Here is a 27,024-nt window from a genome sequence, read left to right on the forward strand (position 1 = left end):
CAGCTGTAAATGGACTTTTATTCATGGCTAGTTCTTGTTACTTAGTTTTCAATTGTGCAGATCTTAGTTTAGTTTGTAGTGTCATGTAGTGTTACAGAATATTTCAAAGGATTGTACTATTGTGACATCTTATGCTATTTCCCGGTAAGTTTTGTAGAGATGCTTTGAAATAAAACTGTTAAGAGGAGTAGAAGGGACGTGTTGTAGAAAAAGCTATTGGATAGCTCATAAATGATCATTAACTGTTGCAGAGAACTGAACAAGGCTATACAAAGTCATGTAGGACCTCTAAAATATATTTATTTAACAGAAAGCTTGAAACTTTTGACCAAGACACTTGTATGAATGCTCCTTGTTTCTAGATTGGATTAAAGCTAACAGTTGACTTGTAGAGGACAAAACCCTTTGTATCTCTCTTTATATTATGAAATTTTTCTTTTTATAGTGTGCTTTCACTCCTGCTGAGTGCTTTTTGCCCCATATCAGATTGGCAGAAATTCTGATTGCGAAATACAACGTCCAGTACAGAAAAACAACTTGATCAAGGCAGTTTCTAATATAACGTTTGGTAACACTATAAAAATATTCCAAAGTACAGCTAGAATCTAATATTTTAGAGTACCTCAAAATTATGCTAAGATATTTAAATTCCACTTGTTTTTGCTCAGATGCTCAGAGTTTCAGAGGAAGCATGAAGTTTAACTATTTATAACATAGAATCTTCGACGGTAGTCAGTTTGCTTTGTTTACCACTTTTGAGGGAGGAAGCTTCACCAGCTCTTCGGAACTCTTCACTAAGAAGTTCTACGATCAAAAGCTGCTCCTGACACCCACACATTTTTGTTCTACTTTACTTGTCTTTAAATACTCAATTCTATTGTATAATTCTCTGGTGCCTCTGTAAACAAGAGAGGAAAATAATCTTAATGTATAGTAAGCTCCCACTACTTTTAAATAAAACCATTCTAAACAAGAAGCTTAGCTTTCATTCTTGGCCTTGCAGATGGCACTGTTAAATGGAAAACAGCTTGATTTTTTTTTTTTTCCCTCTCTCTAATCCTGTAAAACATCTGATCGTTTATAATTCAGATTTCTAACAAAAATTTAATTTAGGTACCTTTCAATATACACAAAGAATCCATGGAGGACTGAAGTACTCCTTAATTTGTTATATACCCAGGACTCTTGACCATAGTCTGAAATACTTAATGCCCAAACCAAACTCTGATCAGTGATTATCATAGGGATGGTATGAAACAGTATGAACTGGAATAAAATTTCATGTGTTTATGCTGATAAAGAAACCATGTAGGTATCATCAACCTCAGATTTCATTTTTTTTATGTATATGGTCCATTAAGTACTATGTAATTGCTCACTAATCTTTCAGAAATCTTTATATACAAACAGTTTAATAAAATAATCCTTAGCTTTACTGATGTTGAAATGGCAAATTTAAAACTTGAATTTCATCAATAGCAGTATTTCTACTTTCAGAAGGTATAAGATTTTTCTAACCTTTTGATAAATTATCAGGATTAAAAGAGTTTAATATCTGCAGGTCACATATTTAAGATTATTTTATAATTATTTTGTATGTGGTTGCCAAGGATGGATGTAGCCTCAGTAGCAGAAATCTGACAGAAAGCAGGAGTTCATATCGCTGGGTTGGAGGATGCAGTCAGAGGACTAACAGTGAACTTGCTGCTTGGGGTTTAAAGCATGAAGTCTTCTTGCAGCTAAACCCACCATTTCTGTACTTATTTCTACATAAACCTAAACTCATTCAGATACTTTGGTCTGCTTTTGGAACTAAACAAACATTCATCCCTCTAACTCATTTAATAATTGCAAAAAGAAGGGAAAATATTTTTATTTGAATGAGATATTTAGTTTTATGAACATAGCATTTATTGCTGATAAGCAATGATGTATGCTGGGGGGACTACTGAAAACCTTAGAAAACTCTCTGTGGATCTGTATTTGATAAAGTAAATAGATCAGTGTTTATGAAGGAACAGAATGGATTCTGCCCTTCAGCACAGATACTTCAACTGTAGCAGACAGCTCTGGACTTTTTTAATACTAGTTTTGTCTGCTTCTGATAAACCTGCATTTTATGTACTTCCAGAAGTACATAAAAGTACGTACTTCCAGATAAGTCAAAGGCTGTAAGAAAAAATAACTTTTTGCTAGTATATCTACCAAACCAGAGATTACTTTCTTCAACTTTTGAAAATGAGTTACTATTTTCCCATTGTATACTGCATTTTTAAAATTATAGTAATATTGGAAAAGGGATATAATGCTTGGGCAAGTGACAACTTTCATTATGCTAAAAGTCTGGAAAATTTCCCACCATTAGAGCTGGCTGACAATAGCCAGGCTGCTAGTATGGGATGCTGGTTGCAAGTGCCCTAAGAAAAAACACTTAAGATGTAGAGCCTCATGTCTACAGCTCTTCCCTTAGCCCTCAGGCCTGGTTCCTGTACTCAAGTCCCATTTTTCCTACTTGGAAAGGCAGTTTCTGCCAGTGTTGGGTGCTCCTATGTGATGGAACACAGGTGCCACAGGCCCTACTGGTTAGAGCTGTTGTGTGCCACCACCACCAGCCTCCATGGTGACTGGAGGTTGCGGACTTGATGTGCTCTAGTCACTGCACATCAGCTGCTGTCCACTGGCTTGGCACAGCGGAGGAGCTCCCAAGGTCCCAGGTGTATTGTCTCTGAGTGCTTCTGAGGCCAGCCCTTATTTCTGTGTGTCTCTTGTGTTTTCTGAAGCATATTGGAAAGGAAGATGCGTGTTGTGAAACTTGCAGTAAGCAAGAAATAAAAGCTCATTTTAGGCTTTGGAATTAGCCAGGTCTTTGCAGTTTTAACCATCTGCACTGTCTTTGCTAGGTAGAGTAAAAACTGTTAAAACCAGAGAAGAAAACCTGCTCGTGAGCTAGGCCTTAACTAAATTAAATTAAAAAAATAATTATATGGGATGCTCAATAGGATTCATATCAGGGAGCTGGCAATAATTACCAGTCCCTGACTTGTAGATACCAGCTGCGTGCAAAATAGGCATTACTCTTTTTGGCACTTGCAGGGGAGAACCAAAAAGGGAGAGGTTTTCTTATCCCACTTTAATTGGTGTCAAATTCTGTTAGTAGGTGTTCCATTCCATGTGATTTTGGGGAATTGGGAGAAATACTATAAATAGATTTTGACTTAATTTTATAATATACTTTTAGCATTAACTCAGATTGAAGAGCAAGTTGATAACTCATAGGATTATTAAATCAAAGAGCTGTTATTCCTCTTAGTTTTAAAACCAGTTTAAACTGCAGTGACGGAGAACTTTTTCCTTTGATGTCTCTCTAAAATAGGCAAATAACCAAATAAGACTAGTTTAGTCCATTCAGGTTTAACTTGTGAATCCACAGCAGAAATCTGTTAATGCAAAATATTATTTCAAAGTTATTTTTAATAAGGCCTATCTCACAACGAAATGATTAAGTTTATTTGAAAGAAAGTATACGTGGTCTCTGCCACTTGTCCTGTGCTCGTTCTGCTAATAAACAGAGAACTTATGGTTTTCAGGAATCCGAGTCTGATATTAAGTGTTTAGTACTGTTCTCTCTTACCCTTTAAAAAAGTGTGTACTTAATCAGGATTGTGCATCCTTAATTCTTATGAGCTTGTTAGATCAATGCTATTAAAATTCATATAAGGTCACATGTTAGGTAGTTTAAAAGATATGCTGTTGCTTTTTGTACTTTATTTAGCAGGGTGAAAAGAAATGCTGCTTAAAATGCATGTTATTACTGCTTAGCTCTTCCTAAGCAGTGACTTAAGGTCACTACTAAAGGTTCAGTATAAATTTAGGACTAATTATGAAATATTTACAAAAAAAAAGGGGGCCTAGTATCATGTTGTGTTTTGATATAGCAATATGCAGCCACTATGAGGAATACTGGTAGGACTGAGAATATAATCTTAACACTTCCAGTGCAATATTTCAGTCACACAGTAATTTGTCTTGGGACATTTACAGTATCTCCATTAATTCAATTTCAAACAAAAACATGGTTTGGTTTAGCAATTACTTCTATTAAATGCCTCTTGTTAATGATAGGTGAAGGTTACCGTAACACCTTAACACTGACTGGACTCTTGAACTTTCAGAATAGCTCAGGAAAAATAATGTTTCTCACCCTGCTTTGCAGACTACTTCTTAATTTACTGTGTAAATCTGGCTTTTCCTTTTGATGCTTATGCACATTCATATTCCATGATGGGTACATACATGCATATGTAGAGATTTTTCGTTAGTAGTAGTTATGTGGCGTGTGTGTTTTCTGTGTCTGTGCTTCATGTTTAAGGTATGAAAAAATGGCGTGTGCCTGGCCATTTTTTCTAGCAATTTTATTGGGAGAAATTTCTAGTAATTGTCTTGGGAGACAGATTTAAATATTGGATTTATTCTCCTCTGTAGATAGATACTGAAGATTCAGTGTTTCATTGCTTCTCTGAACTTGTATGTGCCAGGAATAGGTTCAGCTGACCACTAAGGAACAGGGAAGTGGAGAGTGCAGACTTAATGATTGGAAAAAACAGGTAGATACTGCCTCAGAGTCTAGAAACTGCCCCTCAGAAACAAAGCATCACCTTGGACCCCGCTTTAAGATTTTTATGAACTGTATGGGAAAAGAAAATGCATCTTGGAATGAAAAGTAAAGAGGCTTCTAAGTAGCTGGCCAGCTAAAAGGTATTCCAGAAAGGTATAGCAGCCCCAGGACTATTGTTAAGTACAGACTCTGAGGATCTCCTGGCATCTTATTTGAAAATACAACATCTGCTGGTAAATTGCTTTTCAAATTATTGGGGAAACTTTTACCAATGAGGTGAGGGTTTAGCCTCTAAATAAGCCTGGCTGCCAGCAGTGAACACTGTGTAACTGTTTCACTGGAAATTAAAACACACTACAGTGTGTATGTCCTGTGTGATGTTGTGGTTTGCTATATGGAAATCAGAAACACACTGTTTGGAAGAATTCAGAGGAGATTCCTTGCTCCCCATGGTATTTTATGTTGCATGATGGTAATCAGTTTAGCCACCTTCTCTTTTTATAGACCTTGGGAATGGGTGGGAAGAAGCGCCAAGTGATGACAAGCATTCTCACATGCCGTTAATCTCCTGCTCTGCTCAGTCCGCAAACAGCCATGTGAGACTGAGTACCTTGCTGTGTTTCCTTTGGAGACCACTTGGCCCATTTTTAGCATTTGAGACGGCATTACCTGGCTTACCTAGTCATCTTGGGCTCTCTTTCATCTGGATAATCCTTCTAGTTCAGTTTTTCCTATTCATTACCTCCTATGGTCTTTCAGCTGTCCTTCCAATGATACCTCTTAAAACCAGAAGTTTCCTAGGACACAGGAAATTACTTTCATCTCTTTAAAAAAAAGAAAAGTTTAGGGAAACATGTTCATCTGCAAACTGAAGTTAGGTGCAATTGAGAGGCTGGTTCTTGTGTCTTAGCTTTCAGAATTCAACATTTCCATTACATTACCACGTGTTGAAGTTCCTTAGGTTGTGTTATGTCAAAACCATTAACAATACCAGGGCCCTTATTTGAATTATTGACAGCTTTGAGGATTTTAGCCTAGGTCTTTGAGGTAACTGACTAATGCAGACAGATACCCTCTACAGAAGATACTTGGTGGTGAAATATAGAGACCTGATCAAAGAGCTCAATAGGGCTTTCAAACCCTTGGAAGTCAAACATTTTCCCTTGGCATAATATGAAGGCTTTGGTGGCCTCTTTGGTTTCCACATTTGCAAGGGTGTACTTCTCTTGCAGTAAGTTCTAGAGGCGGTTCAGGCTTGCAGATCAAAACACAACAGTGAAAACGTACGTTGTGCTACGTGCCAGGCTATGTCTGTGATCACATATGGGCTGTCAAAGGCTGGCCTGTTCCACAGGCAGGTGTTTTTTATAGATATGCTTCTGCCTTCTTGAAATTTGAGTTTGAGTGTCTGTGGGGGCCCTCCTTTTGACACCCAGGGCAATTAGTTCACTGAGGGAAGCTCACTAGTTTTAGTGACAGATACAGTACCCTCAAAACATAAACTGTCTTTTCAGAATTTGTGAATCTGTTCTATAGACAGTCCCTAGGCTTAAAGATAGCTATGGGCACTTCTGCAATTCTATCTTCTGTCATCAGAGACAAAGGTCATGGTCGTTCTGCTGTATAGGGAAGCTTTAAAGCAATGTATTTCAGATGTATCTTATCAGAACAGATGATGGGCACTTAAAGGCTAAATCATTCCATCTGTTTCTCAGATGGAAGCTAAACTGCATTCAAAATTTTCACCATCCTAACAAGGCACACTTTTTTTTTTATTCCTGGGAGAGGCATGGAGATGGTTGGTATCACTGTAAAGTACCTGTTAGTCATAAGAACTTCTTAATGCACATAAACCCCCTCATTTCATACACTGCATCACAAAATCAGACAGCTCAGATAAACATTAGTCCATCCTCTGTGTGGCCTAGTCTGTCTCCAGATCATCTGTGTTTGTTGCTTTGAAGTTCCAGGGTCTAGTGCTCTGCCCACGTAGTCTACCCTTGGACAAAAACATAGTGCTGTCTGCTGGTCTATATTTCCTACCTTTTGCTGGAACATCCATTTTGTTCCTGTTCTTTAGCTAGAAAAGCCTTTTCTTATTTTAGAAATAACATCATGAACAGGAGGACTTGCTGATATGGATTATAGATGATGCAGTTTTTTGCCAGATTTTATTTCCCTTCCTTTTCCTATCTGCAGTGTGAAATCCTTGGCTTTTTGTGATTTAACTATTCTACAACTGTTATATCACCTTGGACTGCCTTCTTACATTGAACCAGGATGATCTGTCCTTCAGGTCTGTTCTTTATGAGCCAGCTATTTTGACTTCTCCCATTTCTCATTCTGTATCAGTGATGTGCCTTGTTTTTGTTAACAAGAGATCAGATTCTGCTGTGCAAATTCTGTCTAAACCTTTGCCCTGTAGAACACGTGTCAATAAAACCCGTCTTCCTGTGCAACCAGCTTGAAGAAATGAAGAGCCAAGCTCTCATGGGATCCTCTGTAGCCACAGTTTTTTCTAGGAACTTCTTGAAATTCTTACTATGTGCTTGAACACTGACTGTATTCACTTCGATGTACTCAGTTTCTGAAAGGCCTTATTTCTGCAGGACAAAACAGTCTCTCTATTCTGCCTATTCAGGAAAATAGCTATCTTCTGCTTGTAAACCGCACCTCCCCAAGCAAAAGCTCTGGGTCATTAAGAAGAATTATACTGGAAAATATGAAGGGTATAGAAACTACCCAAGATTCGCCAAGCAGAACTGAGCTGCCATATCAGGACAAGCTATAAGATAGGATGAATCTCATTGCAGTAGTTGATATTCTGCCCAACAAGACCCCAGTCATAAGCCATAACATTGCTTACAAATATTTTTGTAACTTTTCAAGCCTCCCCTACTGGTGTTGTGTTCCCTAAATATTTTCAGGTGTGACATCTGTAGATTAGACCTCTCATTTGAGAAGCCAGTGTTTCAGCTGCTGTCCTAAGAGTGGTCATCTCCACACAGACAGTGGTAGTTGCTTTGTGTTCTCTGCCGTGCATGAGCTCAAGGAGCTGTAGTGGAAAGGAGTTGCATACCTTGCAATAAGTGAAGCTTTCCAGTTTGTGCATTCTGTACCTATAGTCCTGACTCTACACCTCCCTCCTCCCTTTAAGTTGCCATAACTCTGAATCCCACAGTGAAGACAGATAGAAGCACAGATATAAATGCTGTCCTATGTGTCAGAGTACAAAGCATGATGGAAAGTATGATATATACAAATCTCTAAACTTAAGCATATTACTTGGATATGCATGCATGTTAAGTGCATACACATAGCATGTCTTGAAGAAATTCAGTTCTTGTAAGGTAAGTCCTGTCTCTGTGTCGTGAACCATTGGTATTATGTCATAAATTTGCTGCTTTTAAAATGTTGTTTAAAATATTTAATATTTAATTGGTATGTCTGGACTTTTTTACTCAAACTGGGGAAAAAAAAGTCAGCCTCCATCACTATATTCACTTGCTTTTATGGGCTGCTGTTCAAGAAACCTGTGCATTTCTTCAGGTCTCCTATATCACCCATGTGTCTGAGGTCTACTACATCCTTCCCAGAATCTGCTGTTAGTCTGAATGTTAGTTTTGTAATGATAGGTTAGTATCTTTTAAATTATGTCCAGTACTAATAGATAACTGTGTGTCAAACAGTTATTTCTCTATACTGTAGATAATCTAAAAAAGTTAAAACTGTAGGTATAGCTGTCAATTTTAGCACTATTGCCTTTCTCATCTGCTTAATCTACCATATTTCTGTCTCCAGTGGAAGACTAACAAGGCACTGATTTTGTAAAGGTCCAATGTAATTATTAAGCAGATATCTCTTAAGACCCCAAATCTTCAGTGGCTCCCCATGCTTTACTTGCTTTTCTAATCTTTGCATTTATCTCCCTTCAGATCTCAACATCTGCTGCAGTTTGCCCAGGTTAGTGAATTTTTCCCCCTTTATCCACTTCTGTAATTATCCTGTGCACCCATTTCTTTCTCAGTATACCTCAATATGTTGATCTGGCAGTATTTATTCTTAGCTAGATTGTCCACTCTTGACATTGGGGGTGGTGGTGGGAGAAGAAATGAATTATTTCCTGCTTTATACTTGTAACTGTTATGAAAGCATATTTAAACTGTTTTCCAAATAAGTACTGGAGAAGAATAAAAATCATAAGTATGGAAAGAATAGAAACTGAAAAGAATGGTTCTGGGTTTTTTTTAGAAGTAAAAGTGAATGACAGTTTACAAAAATATTTTAGATAGCAGCTATACTCGGGTACAAACAACAAGATGGTGTTGAAGGATAAGAGCAAAGCGATCTTTCTGAGGTCTGTGTAATAGTAGCAGATTGAAAGGTCTGAGTTACATTATTATTTCCTTTCTGTCAGCCTCTAGCAGCACACTAGTTAATGCACTCTTGCATAATAAAAGCTGTTCTGATAGCAAACAGAGCGTATAGTTCAAAATCAGATTAAATTACAAAGGGTTTGTGTGGGTTTTTTTTTTTGTTGTTGTTGGGTTTTGTGTGTTTGTTTTTTGGTGGTTTTTTTTTTTTTTTAAGTGCTATTTTAATGGTAAACTCAGCATCCTGCCTTTGGGTGCTTGAAGCATCTTGACCTGGATCAAACTCTTCAAGCTCCACAAGTGCCTGAAATCACAGTTGATGTTTTTTTCCTGCCTTCCTTATACAGAGTAAAGAAACTAATCGCCCAGTTTAAGAGAAGAACCTTCCTTCCCTCACATACAGACCAGTTCTTGTGTCTAGTTTCTGCTCCAAGAAGAGCTGAATAGAAATCCTCTTTGCTTTTTAAATCCTGTTCAGACTTGTGAATTTCTTTCCATATATTTTGAATTTTCCCTTGAGGAAATCCTGGAACCTAGTTCTTTCCATTTGATTGCCTGTAACTGTCAAGCTGTGAGCTATTTTTCAGGTTATTTTCTGATGATTGAGTTGAAGTTTGTCACTGCTACTGAGTGGAATATTTCCTAGGAAAAGGGAGAGGTGGTTTTGGATTGTTTCAGACGGGAAAGAACTGCACATAAATGTCTGTATCCTGAGTAAGGGCTGTATCTCTGTATGAGGGGGAGAGACTATCATTATAGTGTCTTCTTGTGTTTTAAATGAAAATATGCCTGCTTAATTCCTCTGTGCCCTGATCTGGTAGATATTTGGCAGTGTATTTGGGACTTCCATCTAGAACTGAGACTCTTGCAAGGGCTTTCTTCTGTGTTTCCCAGTGGAATGAGACAGGCACTTCACCCAGCTCTGTGAAAGCTGAGGTGCTTATCTTATGACCATCTCCACAAGTAGATCTCTAATATTGAGATATTACAGATGCCTTCAGAATCGTGGCGGCTGAACAAAGGTTTGAGACTCTGTTTTGGTTTTAGTCACCTAAGTCCTAGGTTTTAAGGAGTCTAGTCCTGAGACACTTGGTGTCACAAATTCTGTTGTAGAGTAAGGAAGTCAGCCTCTCTTAGAAGATGACAATAGCATTGTAACATGTAGGTAGATTAATAAATCCGTATTTTACCAACCAGTTAAGTCAAGCTAGTTGTTTATTATGTTGTTCTTCAAGGTAGGGAAGAAATACAGTCTTTATGTTCATAAATTTTAGAAGGGGCTACTGTAGTAAGTGCTGTCTTTTCACACAAATAGGTAGTTTTGTCCTGTTTATTGCTGATTCTACCGATGAGTTGAAAAACTGACTTGAGGTAACAGCACTATTTTGTAAAATGGAAACCCATCCTTTTGTAAAAGCTTTTCATTCCTTACTAATTACTTTCACTGATGCAAATACTTCCATTCTGATCTTAGTCCATCTCCCATTGTTTCTCTTTGCCTTTGTCATCTTCCTGAGTACTTACAGAACACGAGCTCTCTCCTGATGATTCCAAAGATCTCAAATCAGTCTCATAGCTGTCTTCCAAAACGTTTTTCAAGCTGAGGGGTACTTGCCTTGCTTGACTTCTAAGACCTTTAGTTTGACTGACTACTTACAGTCCAAAGAATAAGAAGCTTCTCCAGAGAGCAATTTGGAGCATCAGGATCAGGTTTCTGAATTGTCTCTCAAATAATGATTTTCTTTTAAATCAGTTAGGAAGACTGTCTGGCTAAGGCAGATATCTTAAGTTCAGCAGTGAGAAGACATCCTTTTGTGACATGCAAATGCTGTAGCTAACACAATATGCTATTAAAGGTCTTGCTTGTTGTATTATAGTGGTGTTAGCACTTCCTTCTTTCCACTTAATGCTTCATTTAATAGCTTAATACCCAGGTAGTCCCACTTGTCCTCCCACATAGTCAACTGTAAGCTTACCTTCAACTTTGCTTAACTCAATTGTTAGAAGCTAAATATATGCGCTCTATAAAATTTGTGTAATATTTCCATCAATGTCTACTTTAGACAAAAATAAGGAAGGAAATTAGGTATTTAACTGAAGTAACTATAACTACTAACAGTTCTTAGTTTTAAAAAAAATCACTTTTGTTAGAATATCTTTGCACTTATTTCTGGACAAATAGCATATGCTGTTATATTCCTCTTCTCAGTATTATTTTGTTATTTTTATTTTTAAGCTAGGCAAATGAAGTTTGACCTTACTTGTTTGGAAGTCAAGGCTAAGATATTATCATCACTAGACAAAATAGTACAATAGATGTCTTTTTTTTTTAAGTTGAGGAAGACTAAACTGGATGTATAGCAGCAGACTTGTATTGAAATTTCAATTAAGTGTGCTAAATAAAAGTAAACCATAGTATAAGCTTTCAATTTGGTATTATAAAGAGGATGAACTCGCTATATTAGGTTTTAGTTCCTTCACTTCTATTAGATGCTTTGAGAATTCCATCTTAAATTGTGTTTAAAGCAATTAGCCAAAGTGTTTCTTTTAATGTCTAGTGCATACAATGTTAGTCATTGGTGGTTAATGAAATATTTTCTTGTTACTTTGGGTATTTGTACAGGATATCTTAATCCATTGTTTTGGTAGTCCGTAATTTCCTAATCATAGCATATTATGTAATATGCTCAATTTTTATAACCTGATAACACTTTATCACATTAGTAAATGCTGCAATGATGTGAAAAGAAGTATATTATGCTTCTAAATTTTAAGTGGTGATGTCAGGAAGTTGCTTCCTTCAGTTATAAGGTTACTTTTAATCAAATGTGTAGCAGTGTTTTACCAAAGTAGAGCTAAAAAGAAAAAGTTTTGTAAGTTGTAGCACTCAGTAAGTACGTATTTGGGACTACACAAAGACATCCATCAAATCACTTCATGAATCATAGAAAATAAGACTGGAGGTAACCCAGGACTTTATCCAATTTACCCAGTTTTCTGAGTACAAACTTATGTTGGTAAAGGACCTTTTAAAATAGTCTTATAAAATGTTTTTTCAGAAGTCAAGCTTATCAAATTTCTGATTATTGCCAGATCTTTCTTTTGGATACTGTACATATGGTCCATGTCTTTAATAGTGAGTAATGACCAAAATAAAACATAATAATTCAGCTGAGGCCTTACTGGTACTCAGTAGTATATGAAGTTCACATCGTATCATGAATTACTTTTGCAATATAATGACATTATTGGAAGATGCTGAAGTTTAATCTGCTAAACTTTCAGTTCCCTTTCTAAAGAGCTGTTGCCAGATCTTTCTTCCATCTTGTATTCATGCATCTGATTTTTACCTCATGTAGTGTTTTTTTAATATTATTTACCTCATAATGTTTTCATGGAAATTAATCTTATTTATTTCATGCTATTAACTGAGATGCCAGGTTGCCAAGATACTTTTGAATTTCAGTCTTTTTCTTTACAGTGCCTGCGATACTTATTTGATGGAACTTGCAAATTTAATAAGTACATTCTCTCCCTTTCACTGTCCATAACATTAATGAAAATGTTAAATAGCAGTAGATATAGGCAGGTTTTTACATAGCCTTCTTTGGCATAGTCAGTTTTGCTTTTCCAGACACTTGAACATCTTTTTACAGTAGTTCCATTTAAGTCATGTATTCCAGACTGGCTTGTAAGAATTGTTATGTTTGAGAAAATTTCAAAATACTGGCCAGGGTCAAGTTTTGTTACATCTTCCTTCCCTCTGTTCCAAACCTCAAGGTCTGCTACTTGCCATTTAATAAAAATAAACTACGGTGGTTTTTCTCACAAATCTGTGTTGATCCTTAGCTTATGTTACCTGTTAGATGTTTATGAATAGTTCTGATTTTGTTCCCTTTTCTGCTGTTCCAGAAAGTCAAGTTAATGTGTACGATCTATAACTCTCTAGGATTTGCTGGTAGTAGCTGGTTTTGGATGTAGTGGCTAGCTGAGTTTTGAGAGTAAGGCAGGCCCAGGGAACACTGCTTTGGGCCATGAGGAGTGGATAGAACCAAGACTGTAAGTTGTGGGTAGTAGTCACAAATGAACAAATTTAAAACATGCTTAAGATGGATAAGTGATTTAACAGTTTAACTCTCAGCCCTCACGCGTGCATAACACTTCAGTTCTTACATATCCCTGGCTTTATTCCTCACCCTCGCTCTTGGTCACGGTGAGTTTCCCCAGATACGTGCGTGCCTTTACCGGTCTTGCTGCTGCCGCCCAAGCCACACCAATCCACCAGTGTCCTTGCGCCCATTTCTTTATGCTGGCTTTTGTGGCTTCAGTGGATCCAGGGTCTTGGTACCTCCAGGGGCTACAAGTGGAGGGCATGACCTGAAGATATCCTGAGAGATGAAGTGGAATGGGAGAGGGGAAGAGCAGATGTCACGGACTGTCTTGTGCTGTGGTGTACGGATTGTCCCCCATGCCTCAGGCTTTTCTCAGTGCGCAGCATGCTTGCTTGCACGCACTATTCCCTGAATACATTTCAGGCCTACCAATTGGCACTCGCTCTCTCAGGACCCCAAAACTGGTTTAATTGTTTTTAAAATGATTAATACTTGTGACTTGAAATAGAAAACCTGTTTATTGGTTAACAACCATTGTCTTGGTTTCTCCAATGTAAGTTATATGCTGTTGGTTGCCTATTTCGATCTCTGGGATCATAGTCATCCATCCATAGTCATGCTCTTGAAGATAACACTAACGGTTCTGAGACTCTATTTTGTTTGTTATTTAGGGCAAACTTCTTCAGGACTAGCTATTTTTGGGGTGAAAAAGCAAATACTATTTCAATTATGTAATTGTCAACCTGAGTTTCTCTAATCTGGACTCCTAAACTTTTTTTATGCTAAATAGGCTTAACAGTTAACCTGTTAACTGTTATGTTCAGTTTTGTTTAAGAAATTCAGATTATACTTGTTCTGAATCTTCATGATGTGTGTATGGATTATTCTGTTTAATCTGCTTTACTTAGTGTAAAAATAGAAAACTTCCTGATTTGCCATGTAATGATCACCTTGTCTTGATTCGGAAAATTGGATTGCACAAAGAGAACTTCAAAGTAATAAAAAGGCTGTGCTAGTCTGGACTGGTTCGCTTGGGCAAAATGACAGGCTTTTTCTACATCTGGAAAAATCAGACCTGCAATTTGGCATGCACAGAGATCTCATGAGTGAAGAGCTAGCTATGTTACTGAGAACAGGCAAACCCCACAGGGACATACTTCGGTCTTCAATGTGTCTGTGTGCCTGGGTCCCCGATTTGACTGCTGCAGATAATGCCTAAAGAGTCCCGTAGCTACAGCCTGTATAGTTCTGCAGTGATGAGAGCGTCAATGCATGAGATGCTGCCTTAGAAGGTTTACAAGTAATTGCCCACCATGGGATTTTTGAGTATTTCTATCAGCTAAAAATCTGTGGAAATATGAATCTCATTTGAGCCCCTTCATTATAAAAAACTTAGGAAACAAGTAACTTACAGTTACAAGAAAAGTTCATAGAAGAGTAGCACTTACAGTACTGTATTTTCAGATATTCAGTTAATTATATTGTTGTTACTTGCAGCTTACTTAATGACAGTATCACTGAAGATTGGATATGCTGTTAAGAATCAGAGGGTCACCTCTGAGATCACACCAGGTTGCTCAGGGCTTTGTGCACTTGGATTTGGGACACCTCGGAGGAAGGAGACTGAATAAGCTCTGTGGGCAGCCTCTGTCACTCCCTGCTGCCCTCCTGGGGAAAAAGTTTCTCCTTACATGTAGTTGGAAGCTCTCTTTAAGGTTAGGGTGTGCTTAAGAGCAGTGAAAGCTAAACAAAATAAATACTAATTTAGATATTTGAAGATTGAGATGAGTAGCAGTTATTTTCCTATTGAAGGGGTTGATTGAACCCAGTATTTCCCCCGTACTGATTGAAGAGGACAGCGTTTCACCCGGAGTGCTGCTTTGAGAAATCCAGTTACTCAGCTGCAGATGCAGGGTTAATAGTTATCTAGATGCAGAGCTTTATCTTACCTCTTGAAAAGCCTCTGGGGAGTGGATGAATCAGGTCTGCTAATTAAACAAGCTGGAGGCTGCAGAAACATTGAAGTAGAACAGGTGACAAGAATGGCAGAAAATACCTCTGCTTCTTTTGCTGGCTGGACCAGCAGGTATTGGCAGGCACACAAAGGCAGAGGTGGGAAAACTGTCAGCTTTTCCGCTTCTTACCTTTGACAGAAAAGGAGTAAATAGAACAACTTATCTTCTATGTTTAAATATAATACTAGATGAAAAATTTCATCAGATTCTATTCCCAACTGTGTCTTAAAGCAAAGGGAGAAACCCTCAGAGGTAGAAAGAGCAAGCATATGTCTCCAATTGAAGTTGTTATTCAAAAACAAACCAAAACCACTAACCCTTATTTTTTATTTCCTTTCTGACAAAATCAATTATACTGGACAAATTAATAATAGATTTAATAGACTTTCTGTGACATGTAAACAAAGCCCTGCTGACTTTATGCTTAAGAAAATCGCCATCACTCAGCGAATCCTGTTTATATTGGAAAAAAAAGGCTCTGCCTGTGTATTAACACTCAGGCCAGGAAAGAATCTTGACTATTTTGCTCTAGAAGTGTTTACTAAACCTGAACTTTCCCATTTTATAGATGGGAAATTAAGGGTTCTCTAGTATGAGATGCGATTGCATAATGAGAGTAACAAAATTGCTGTGCAGCTTTTGCTACCCAGGTCAGTCAGCCTGTGGTCAGACCCTCTCAAATGTTTTTACTACATCTTTATTTAAGATCAGTTTCTTCTTTTTGCTTCTTCACACCTCTGAGGCTTTATAGTTTCTTGTTTGGAACAAGTTATGAGCAGAGAGATCACAGAACAACATCTAATGCCTGCTTCGGTGTATTTGGTATTGCCAAGCATGTTTCAAACAGTGATTGTGCAAAAATAGTCTTTCTTATGGGTAATTACTGGTCTTCATGGTTGATTAAAAAAAGCCCACAAACAAAAACCACTGGGGAGACCAGAAAGAATATTAAAAAAAATTGGAATCCATCAAGCCAGTCTTGTGACTTTTTTTTTTTTTTACCATGACTTAAATGAAAGGTTAGAATTACTGACCCTGGTAGTTCATCACGCTGTAGTCGATGGCCTGCTGTCAGGACCCTCGCTCAGTTGCTTTAGTTTTTTAGGATGAAGTGGCTGTTAAATCATTCTTCCAGTCTGCCCTATTCATTGCTGCTGTAGCTGCACCCTCTCCGAGAAGTGCTTGCTGTTGTGTTTGGCACTGCAGGTGGTTCCTGCTCTCCTTCCTCCTTGCCCCTGGAGGTCATGGTGTGATGGTGGGTATCAGGATGAGGCAGTCTGGAGGGCCTCTCCTACCTGCACTCCGTGCCACTCTGCTGCTTGCTCCTCCCTGAGCTATACTGCAAGCTTGGTAGCACGTATCTCTGTCTTAATGCACAGAACAGTACCGCAGTGATACTCACTGATGGTTCAGCACCTTCAGACCTGAGCACGTGCCCCGGCCAGTGAAACAAGCAGTTCTAGACAGCTCTTGTGGATTCTGCGTTATGTTAAATCTGTGACTGGTAAATTAAACGTGGTTGAGGACAACGCTTGTAGCTTCTCTTCAGTTTTCTTTGTATTAGACATAGCTTTGTTGTTTCCTTGAATTAAATTCCTTAATTGTGAATAAAGCAACAACACATTTCAGATTGCTTTTATTATATCGGACTTAATACTGATAAGCCAGTGTAAAACTTACTCTAAAATCTGTAAAAGCAGAAGTAGTTGACCATTTGTAGTCATATTTTTAAATCTGAAATTCACAGATTACTTCTGTTTAACTCGAGTTTTCTAAGCTTTATCTTCCTTTTAATTCTAAAGCTAATTTATTTTCTCAACTCTCTTTAAACAGATGAAGCACGTAAAAGACAGATTTGGTGACAGTGTGCCAGAAGAAGTGCTTCTGCTGTGTCTGGGCATTACTTCAGGAGTTGGCAGATTGATCTTTGGCAGAGTTGCAGATTATATTCCTGGTGTAAAAAAAGTTTATTTACAGGTATGTCTTCACACTGTTCTGAAGGAATATACAAATTATATTCTGAAGGCTTTGGTTGTAGCCTTACTACTAAGTAAGCAGAATTAACTGACTGGAGATTCAAATTTGAGAAATTCCAAAACTCTAGGAGACTTAATGTATGGCTTTTGATACTAGGAGCCTTAGGTGCAAAGTTCATTAATCTTTTTTTTCTTCATTTCTTCTCTTTTTAAACTAAGGAAACATGTCTACTACCTGCTGGCTGTTTTCAGCTGGGAATGAAAGAAATTACTAATCATTAGCATGTGAGTGAGAGAACCTTTGGGGATTCTTTAGATTCTGCTTTCCCTTTTTTATCCCATGATTTCATAATGGTTGCAGAAATATTAATTTTTTCCCCTATGTTCTTCTGTTAAAGATTTTGGATCTCTCTTCTTGATTTTTGATAGGTGATAATTTGGTGTCAAGTATGGTCTGTGCATAGTGCACGCTGGTAAAGCTATGGGAATGTAAGAGGTGCTTAGCTGAGAAGATTTTGCCAAATGAAGGGTGTTGACTTGCAGAAACTGTCACAGCTTCTGGAAATGCTGAAGCTTGGGGATGAAGAAGGATATGTACTTTTTTTTCACTCCACACTTATAAGTTGGTTTTGTTGTGGGGTATCTTTTTTTTTTTTGGGGGGGGGGGAAATCTTTAGTTAATAACTTGGCACTTTATCAACCGCTGGGTGTTTTTTTTTTTTTTTTTTTAACATGAAAAACAAGGGAGACATCTAATGGCTATTATTTGTACTACATGATTGAAAACAAAAATTCTTAGGTAAGAACCACTTTTCTGGAGGTGGCGTATTTGTTGATAGATAAATTTAGATTTCCTGATGATGGGGACTGCGACTGTATCTCATTTGCTTGCATTGATTTAATACCTATTGTTATGCTTTGAGGATATGTCAATATTGAGATAAAAATTAAAAAGGCAGTATTGAGATGTTACACATGATTTACAACTCACAAATACCAAACCTGCAGCAAAACTACAAGCTTTCTTCTTTTCCTTGAATAGCTAAAACTGAAAACCATGGACTTATGTTCAGGGCATCAGCTAGGATGCTTCTGGGTACTGTTAGTTTTAACTAGTCTTAAGTAGGAAAAACACATTAACTTTTGCTAAGCCATGCCCCAGCACCTTCAGCTCTCCTGTTTCAAATCAAAATATTTTGAGGGAAAGTGAATATTCAGCTCAAGTGTTATTCTGGATTGTCCAACAGTTCATACTATCGCCCTTTGTAATGAAAAAAGTATTTAAGAATTAATTTTGACTAATGCAAATGGAAACTCTTTCCTCTTAGAACTTTACTGTCTCACAATTGAACAACTTAACAAGAGTTCTATCCAGCATCTTTCTGTTCCTGCATTCTTTCTTATGGACATGTTTTGCTGGATTTTGCTTTATAAATTCTACCTTTAGAAACAGAATGATGGATTCTATCTCTTCTGTGTACAAAGTTTAGTGATTCTGGTTTTAGTCCTGCTTTTACCATAATATGATAATACAAAGAATCTGGTCAACAATATCTTGTTTATAGTTTGTGTACAGAAAACCACATTACTACTTAGACAGAAACTCGTCTCAAATATTTGTGTCTTCTGTATCGGAGTACACAGAACTGGTAATTTCTTCACCTCTATCCTTAAGTTCCTATAAGAAGCCTAGTTCTTCAGTGTTTCTGTTTCTGTGCCATACTTAAGATGCTTCACAACAGTTTTTCTTTAGTATGCTAAATAAAATACAGTATTCAAAAAATTGTTATGCTGACCTCAAAATCAAGTTTAATCTGTCTGCTTAAAGACTTTTCCTAATGATGTAATTTATTTGATGTCACTTATATATATGTCACAAAGTTGTGATGTCTAGTAGTTTTTAAGTGACTTTGTCTTTCTTCAATGGTCTACAAGTGACCAATGCATAATGCAGATGTCTTTTTTGGAAAATGTGTATGTGCAGTTAAGTGGGACATTGTTTTCCTGTGCTGACATATGGATGCTGCAAAAGCAAAACTCTTACCTTTTTTGTTTTCTTTTTAACTCTGATTCATTTTGCTGAAAGACAAAGTTTTATTACTTTAATTTACAACAAACAAATAATAAGCTTAATCTAAGACTGTAATATAAAAAAATCTTTGTAAGTGTGCACAGCTACAGGAATAAAGCAAGATACCTTTATGTGGAAAAATCGAAATGAGACTTTCAAATGCCACCTCTATTGAACAGAAGCACCCTGAAGTTATCACACTTAACACTGATATTTAAGTAAAAATTGCAGCAGTGAGAAATCAGTTATAGTGTTTTAGCTAAATTAAACTTTTGATATTTTTGTGGCTTTCATTTGTGAAAAGTGCAGAGGTGACTTTTTAACAAAAGTTGGTGCACAGCAAATGACCTTACGTAATCACATCAGGATAGTTGATTACAAATGCATTTTGAAAACTTTGTGAAATTGTTTTTGGAATTTCTTTGACTGCATGTCATGACAGCTACATGTTTTTGTTTTTATCTTGGTATGTAATTTCCGATTGTGGTAATCTGTGGAGACTGCTTACATCTATTTTAAAGTAAATATAGGCAGATAATTTGCTACAAATGCAAGAAAGCTCATCTGTTCCCTTAATGTTTGCTGATTTGATGCAACATGGTTTTATACTTTTTCCTTGGTCATGTTTAGGTGGCCTCATTCTTCTTCATTGGCCTGATGTCTATGATGATTCCACTGTGCCATGCCTTTGGAGGTCTTGTCGCTGTCTGTCTCTTCATGGGCCTGTTTGATGGGTGCTTCATTTGCATTATGGCTCCTATTGCCTTTGAGCTTGTTGGGGCTCAGGATGTCTCCCAGGCCATAGGATTTCTGCTAGGACTCATGTCAATACCTATGACAGTTGGTCCACCTATTGCAGGTAAGTACAGCTATGGTCTGTAGCTGTAAATACGTTTCTATGGTTGCAGGACTTCTTGGCCATATTTTCTGTTCCTACATCATATGCAGTGCACTTACAGTGGAATTTTTCTCTGTATGTGCTCCAGAATATGTGGTGAATTTATCTGTTGCTCATGGGTTATTAATTTATTGTATTCTTTAAAGTTTGCTTCACTCCTTAAGTTATGCAGATGAAAAACATTCCTCAAAAGAAAGATAGCTTTCCAGTTGGATTGAGGACCTGACATTTTCCATGCTGTTGAGGTGACGGTCTGTATGTTGATCGTGTTACAGAAGGACTCCAAATTAGAATTTGAAAATTAATTTGACTCCAAAATTTGCTCATGCAAAAACAATTGCGAGAATAAAAGCTTCTCCAGTTACTTTAATTGTTTCTTATGAGTAGGATCACTGGCTTTTTTCGTTCTTTGATGGGAGACTGACAAAGTACAGGTTTAGAAGTTGAAAACTGGAAGTACTTTGGGAGGTGGAAATAGTTTAAGCTATAATCCTTACCACTGATGATTTTCAATCCTGATTTACCCTAAGGTCTTGTGAGTGCTACTGAAAAGATAATTACTGAAACGTAACCGAACTATGCAGCATCATGAAGAATAAATTTTAAAGCTAGAACAGCATAGACTAGGTGCTTCCTGATCTGGATACACGATCATGGCTGTTAAAATTAAATAGAATTTGATTGATGAGAGCAGTTTTGAGAGAGCAATTACAATGAATTGTTTGAGAAAACACTTTTTAATAAGAGGTTACCAGGAATGCAATATATGCAGTATATCTAGAATAAAATTAAGAGGCACCTTGATCAAAGGCAACCGTTACCAAAAAAGGGAGAATTTCTCTGAGTCATTGCGAGATTCAAGTGCTGGAGAAGCCGAAATGAGCACCTTTCAAATGGGAAGTATGGTAGATGTTTTTAACGATGGTTGGTAATTAAGCAGTCAAGTGGCGATATACTGAGTTCTCCGTTATTTGGAGTCTTTAAGGCAGTTCTGGAATACCTTTCTACCTATGTGTACCGATATTTGGCTATTAGGTAGTCAGATTACTGGTTATGGTAAACTGTGCCAGCTCTCAAGTTCGAATCCAAAGAAAAGACATGGGTTTTTTGTAGATTCCAAGGCCCTATTATTTATCAGTGTTAACTTTCTGTCTGTCCAGGTTTGCTGCATGATCACCTTGGCACCTACGATGTAGCATTCTACCTGGCCGGAGTCCCTCCCCTTATTGGTGGAGCTATATTATGTTTTATCCCCTGGGTCCATGAACGGCAGAAGTTAAAAGAAAGAGGAAAAGCTGTTGATGGAGAAACTACTGAGAAAATGCTGGAAAATGAAAGCCCTTTGGTGCTGGACACTACAGAAAAGCCAGACAAAGAAATGGAATCAGGTTTTTGATGCTTTCTTTTCCTGTACCAGCCTGACCTTCTTCTACTTAAGCTAGATTTGTACTTTTTGGCTGAAGTTACTATATGATACTGAAGAAATCTTGAACTATTGCTTAAACTGCAAAACTGCTATAAGAATCTTTTATACCATTGAACTTTTTTTGATGAGTCATTGAGTTTGATTTCAAGCCACATTTTCAAGGTATTTGAAGTTTTGTAGCATTAGTGTGTATGTGTGTAGTGATTCTGTGTGTGAAGAGGATATTTTTGTAATTCATCAAAACCTATTTCTGGAAGCTTGAAAGCTGTTTTTTGGTTCACTGATCTAGGATTCTTCAATAACTTCTACGGTCCGTCCAATGCAGGCACACCTGTGGGTGTTTATACTCGAAAACGTAGTAGCTTTGATGACTGATTTGAAGTTTCTTGTGCTGTTTTACAGTTTTCTGTAATTCTATACCATAAACATCAATATGCATTTTTTTGATTCCCTTAACTCTTGCTGAGGTCATTTTGCATTAGAAAGCTCAATTATTAAACATCTGGGTTTTATTTTCTTTAAAAACCTCAGCCTGCTCAGTTTGCTTAAACACTCACCTGTTTTTGCATTCACCTTTTCACAGTGGCCCAAAGAACATTAAGGATGAAATTTTTGATGGGCACAGTTTTAAATATGCACAAGCTAAGCTCCCAGTGCAGACACATTCAGAAGTAAAGCTGCTGAATGCTAGACTTTTTTTTTATTTGGTGAAGGCAATACTATTAGTGTGTATGTATATATTTTTTTTTAAGCTGAACCTCAGAAGCTGGTAATTTTGAAATTGTACTGACAGTAATACTTTGGAACAGTATTGTGAATTAGGCTAAATTTAAAATTATTCTGTTGTGCTTGTTAGGTTCTTTTTTTATTCTTAAAACAAAGACAGCTTTAAAGGATACATTCTAAGTGCAATAATAAGTTGTTTTTAACATGGAAATATACACAAGCTATTAAAATGACATTCAACAAAGATTTTTGCACTAAGTGAACATGCAGGTTTATTATTATAAGTCTTTACAGCTGGGTTCAATTGCATCTAGGATATAGCTCCATATTTTATGCAAATATAAAGAAATGTCTTTGCATGTCCTATTTCTTGCCTAAAGTACTAAACATATGTCCCTATTACTTATGTATTCTTACGTATTATGCACTGTTTGCCAAGCAGGTATTTCTGAAAACCTCCTTCTCTGAGAAGTATTCGAAAGCATAATACTTGGAGATGAAAACACTGTTTTTCAGTTTATCATAAGACACTTCCAAGTACATTGTTTATTTATGGATGAGGATCAGCAGTGTAGTGGAATACTTAAGCATTCTTTTTCAGGTCCGTTCAATAATACTAACTTTTGTTTTCTTGTTTAGAAGTGTCATAGCAAAGAGTAAACTAAATGTGGTCTGAAGACAAAATGCACATTTGAGTGCATTTTCTTAATTGGTAACAATGCCTGTTCTTTCCATAAACCGTGGAGAGGCATACTGTTTTAAAATGATAAACCTCATTGTCTTTTCTATTTTTATTATTTTTATTTCTCCAGAGTTGTAGGAAATTGTTCAGAAAGCCCATGTATGTTTGTGATATAAAACATATTAGCAATACTCTTGCATAGAATGTTTACATCTACCAACTTAAAACCCTTTAAATATAATCATACAAAGCATTCTAATTATTGGAGACCAAAGCTCATACCTTTTTTATATTGCAGAATTTAAATCCCTGCTTTACATGAGTGAGGTTTGAAAGAATTGAATCTTAAAATGTTAGAGGTGTGTGGGAGGGACTTGGAGGTGGGGGACAAAACCCCCCACACCGATCCGTAAAATCAAGATCCCTTTAGGTTCACTGGGACTTTTGCTTCTGTACCTCGTAAGTACTTCTAAAAATTTCATTAGAATATTCATAGTATTGTTAATTAAAATGACTACAGAATGCTGCCTTCATTACAGAAAGGCTGTTAACGGCCTGCGCTGTTCTTGTCTGGAGTTACTTCTGTAGAACATGTTATTCAGTATTATCTTCTATTTGGGCGATGCAAAAGGTGTTGAGTAAGTGTGGTAAAAGCCTCTTGTTTCCTATTGCTTTGTTAAAGAAAAATTAGTATTCATCACAGATCTTAGATTTCATGGGTTTTAGTGTTGAGTTTTTAACTAAAAATGAAGCTGTTTTTTAGCACTGATGCAATTTGAAATCATAGTGATCGGATATCTTGAGGTAATTGTGACATCTTCCTGGCTTGCTGCTCTGTATCTATATAAATTATGTGGGACAGAATGTAAAATAATTGTTGTTAAGTTTTAGAAATGATACAGAAATAACATAACAATAGTATGGATTAATTATTGTCACACCCTTTAAAAAATGTATCTGTTCATAACAATCCAAACTCTCATATTTGAGAACTAAAAATTAAATTATGCTCACAAATACGAAAGACGGCATTAAAAACAAACACCAACCCTAAACCCCCAGATTCCAGGAAAGAGTGTATGGTGAGTGACTAATTGTTTAGGAGTGATTGCTATGTTAAAAACGGCTAGTGAATGGGATGTCAGACATGAGCAAACCAGAGTTAGGGGTAAGGAAGCTGTGCTGGTGTGGTGATGTTGGAACAATAAACCTGTTTCTGATGCCAGTGCTTGTTTTACAACAACGCTAACATTGGAAAGGCTTCAGAAAAAAAAGACTTTTCTGAAAAGGTTAAAAAAAAAAAAAAGTTAGTTAATGCATGAGAATTCTGTTTGTGTCTTTACTGTTGGCTTGTGTCTGTGGGGGAAATGTCCAATACAAAATGCTTTGTTGGATCTAAGCGTAAGAAGATTGTGTCCTAAAGCAGTTAAAATGAAAATAAAGTTCAGAATGTTAGTGGCAAGGCTAACTAACCATTGAGAAACTTTAGAGTTACTGGATTTTGTATGCCCCGAGGTTTTAAAAAATGAGGTTAGTTGTCTCCCTTCTTAAAAAAACCAAACAAACCACAAACAAAACCCAACCCAAAATAAAACACAAACCCACTAACACAAACAGCAACTACTTAGTACATTTACGAAAAACTGATTAATATAGAAATAGTTGCTATTCGGAAAACTAGGAGAGAAAAGCACTGAATATTCAATTTTGTTTTGACTGAGTAAATGCAAATAAATTTTTGTAAAAAAAAATAATTTCAGGTGTGAAAAACTGTTCCTGGGAAACCAGCTGAACTCATATTTTGATGACCTAATTCATGCCAGAATTTAATCTTGTTTGGGTGGAGGGTAGATTCTTAAATTAAAATACTAGCTTAGTTAAAGAAAACCCTTAAATCATTTAGATGTATCTTGAGGACACAGTTCATAGAGTACTTGTCATAGACATTGCTCTCCCATTCTGTAAACAGAATAATTGTCTCTTTTTCCATTTTGAATGTTTGCAGGGTAAGCTTCAGAAGAAATTGGGTAGAAAGGGGTTCGCTTAAAACGGCAGTGTGAAATCTCCAGTCCTACTTGGTGCTGTAATTTAATATACCATATCTTGAAACCAAGACTAATTTTGAGCAAGGGGTTGCTTTTATGTATAGCAGTAGGTATGAGAGCCTTGTAAATCTTAATATAGCTGTTCAGCAAAGAGTTTGAAATTAAGAACCTGAAGGGTTTTCGTTCTTACATCTAAGCTATGCAGCGATATGCAACGTATAATTTAATTGTTGGATTCATTTTGACTACGTTAGAAGACCTGTATAAGTCTCAAACCAAGACTTTAACATACTCTTTAGTTAGAATTTCTTTCATCCAGAGCTTTGTCTGTTTAGCATTAACATTTAATTATTTTTCCTAAGCTTATTTTCAGCAAGCATTTATGGACCTTCCTAAATTGCTCACTCAAGTCAAAGATGACCCAGCCATTCTGTGGCTGTCCTTCAGGGTATACTCAGTATCAGATGAGGCAGACAACTGACATTTTTCTCCTTTGGCTCTTCATGCACAACGGCTCCGCATATACATTCCCCCTTTCCCTTTGGAGACACTGGATTGTCCAAGCTGATGCACACCATACTGGATATGGATAGGACCTCCCAGCTTTCCATCCTGAAACTGCTTCCCTGCATTAAGCCTTCTGAATAGCCATAGCCTGACAGACTAGGCAAGTTTTTGTGAAGTGGGAGATGTGAGGTTGAATCAACTCACGAGAGTGCTGAATGCAGTTCTCATGCACACTAGATGAATGATTTGATCACATGCTTATGATGTAAAAAACAGACACTACCATTTGAAAGCAAAAAATGTCCTGCTCAGTTCCTTGCATCAGGCTAGCACATGCCAAAGGGACAGAAGATGCTTCCTTGCAGCCCCCAGGAAACTACCTAGGGATGGGAACCAACAGCACCATCCTTAGGATCATCCTTATGGGTCAGTTTAAGCAGCCGGGTTCTCACTGTGCTGGCACGGGGCAGCCCCCTGCTTCACTGCTTGGCCCCTGCTTCGCCGCTTGCTGGCGGGAGCCCATTTCTCTGAGCAGGGAGCAGGGGTGCTACCTTGTTTGGGGCCCAGATTCCTCTCTGGGGAGCTGGAAGCGTTACGGAAGCTGCCTTCTAGGCATCTTAACTCTTCCGTCCGAACTGACCCTCTGATATTAAGAGTGTGTGTGTGTATATATATAAATACAATGTATTTTGACCAGGGCATACACAAACGTTCTGTACCTAACTACAGGAGCTGGAGCACTGGAGTGTGGCAGGCAGCTGAGGGAAAAGTAATTATTTTCGCTTTGTGTGTTTCACTGTTGACAAGTACAGCACCATTACAGTTCCAGACACAGCCTGTGAGTTTCTAGCCATGTATACACTGGCATATTTTCCGTATGCCTTTTAGTCTTATAGATACATCTATCTCTATAGTGTCAACATTCTTATTGTTTCAGAACTGTGTATGCTAAGGTTAGAGTGATTTTATACTAACATGTGTGCTAATATTGGTAACTGACATGTTTAAGTATCTTTATAGACATCATATTTTGTATGTTGTTTTTGATATTAAAGGATATACATTTTGCTAGCCTTACCTCTATTCTTTAAAGTTCTGCTGTTAGAAGGGTAAGAAATGGATGTCTAATATCTTTCATGGTGCTAAAATAACTGTGATCAGCCTCAAATTATTCAGAATAAAGATGGTAGTTCTTAAGTACCCCATTTGTTACTAAATGCATCATTTTTAGTCTTGTTCTCCCATAAAGCTTGTCATTTTTTAAAAGTAATTGTGATAATTGAGTCTGATGTGCAGACTTTTATACAGAAGTCTTTACAGCTTTTATTACCACTGTGCTCTGATTGGAATGTACCCATTACATTTGCTCCTAAATTAATACATGCTGCAACCAGTTTCATTCTGATTCCACTGACAATCCATTTTAAGACCAATTATTTATAAACCTAAACTACTGACTTCCAGAGTTAGGTGCTTCTGAAAATTTCATCTGCTCTGTTTTCCATTCTGGGGTTTAATATCAAACTTCCAGAACAGTTGCATTCACAAAAGGCAGAAGTAAAATTGAGGGAGGGAGGG

At 37.1% G+C, this 27,024-nt stretch overlaps 1 protein-coding gene across 3 annotated transcripts in view; it reads left to right on the forward strand.

Moving 5' to 3' along the window:
* SLC16A10 (solute carrier family 16 member 10) overlaps nucleotides 1-26,716 on the forward strand; it is a 71,591-nt gene extending 44,875 nt beyond the window's left edge. Inside the window, exons 4-7 of one of the 3 annotated variants that reach the window (XR_008748040.1) lie at nucleotides 16,949-17,092; nucleotides 19,793-20,021; nucleotides 21,221-23,353; nucleotides 25,302-26,716. Coding sequence is in view for 1 of the 3 variants with exons in the window: in XM_055809918.1 (XP_055665893.1) it covers nucleotides 16,949-17,092; nucleotides 19,793-20,021; nucleotides 21,221-21,456 (609 nt within the window). In the remaining 2 variants the exon portion in view is untranslated. Of the gene's footprint in view, nucleotides 1-16,948; nucleotides 17,093-19,792; nucleotides 20,022-21,220 lie in introns of all 3 variants that reach the window. The other 2 variants (XR_008748041.1, XM_055809918.1) reach the window with 2 other exon arrangements.
* Nucleotides 26,717-27,024: the final 308 nt, after the last annotated feature.

Source organism: Falco peregrinus, chromosome 7, assembly GCF_023634155.1.
Source record: "Falco peregrinus isolate bFalPer1 chromosome 7, bFalPer1.pri, whole genome shotgun sequence".
NCBI classification, from domain to species: Eukaryota; Metazoa; Chordata; class Aves; order Falconiformes; family Falconidae; genus Falco; species Falco peregrinus.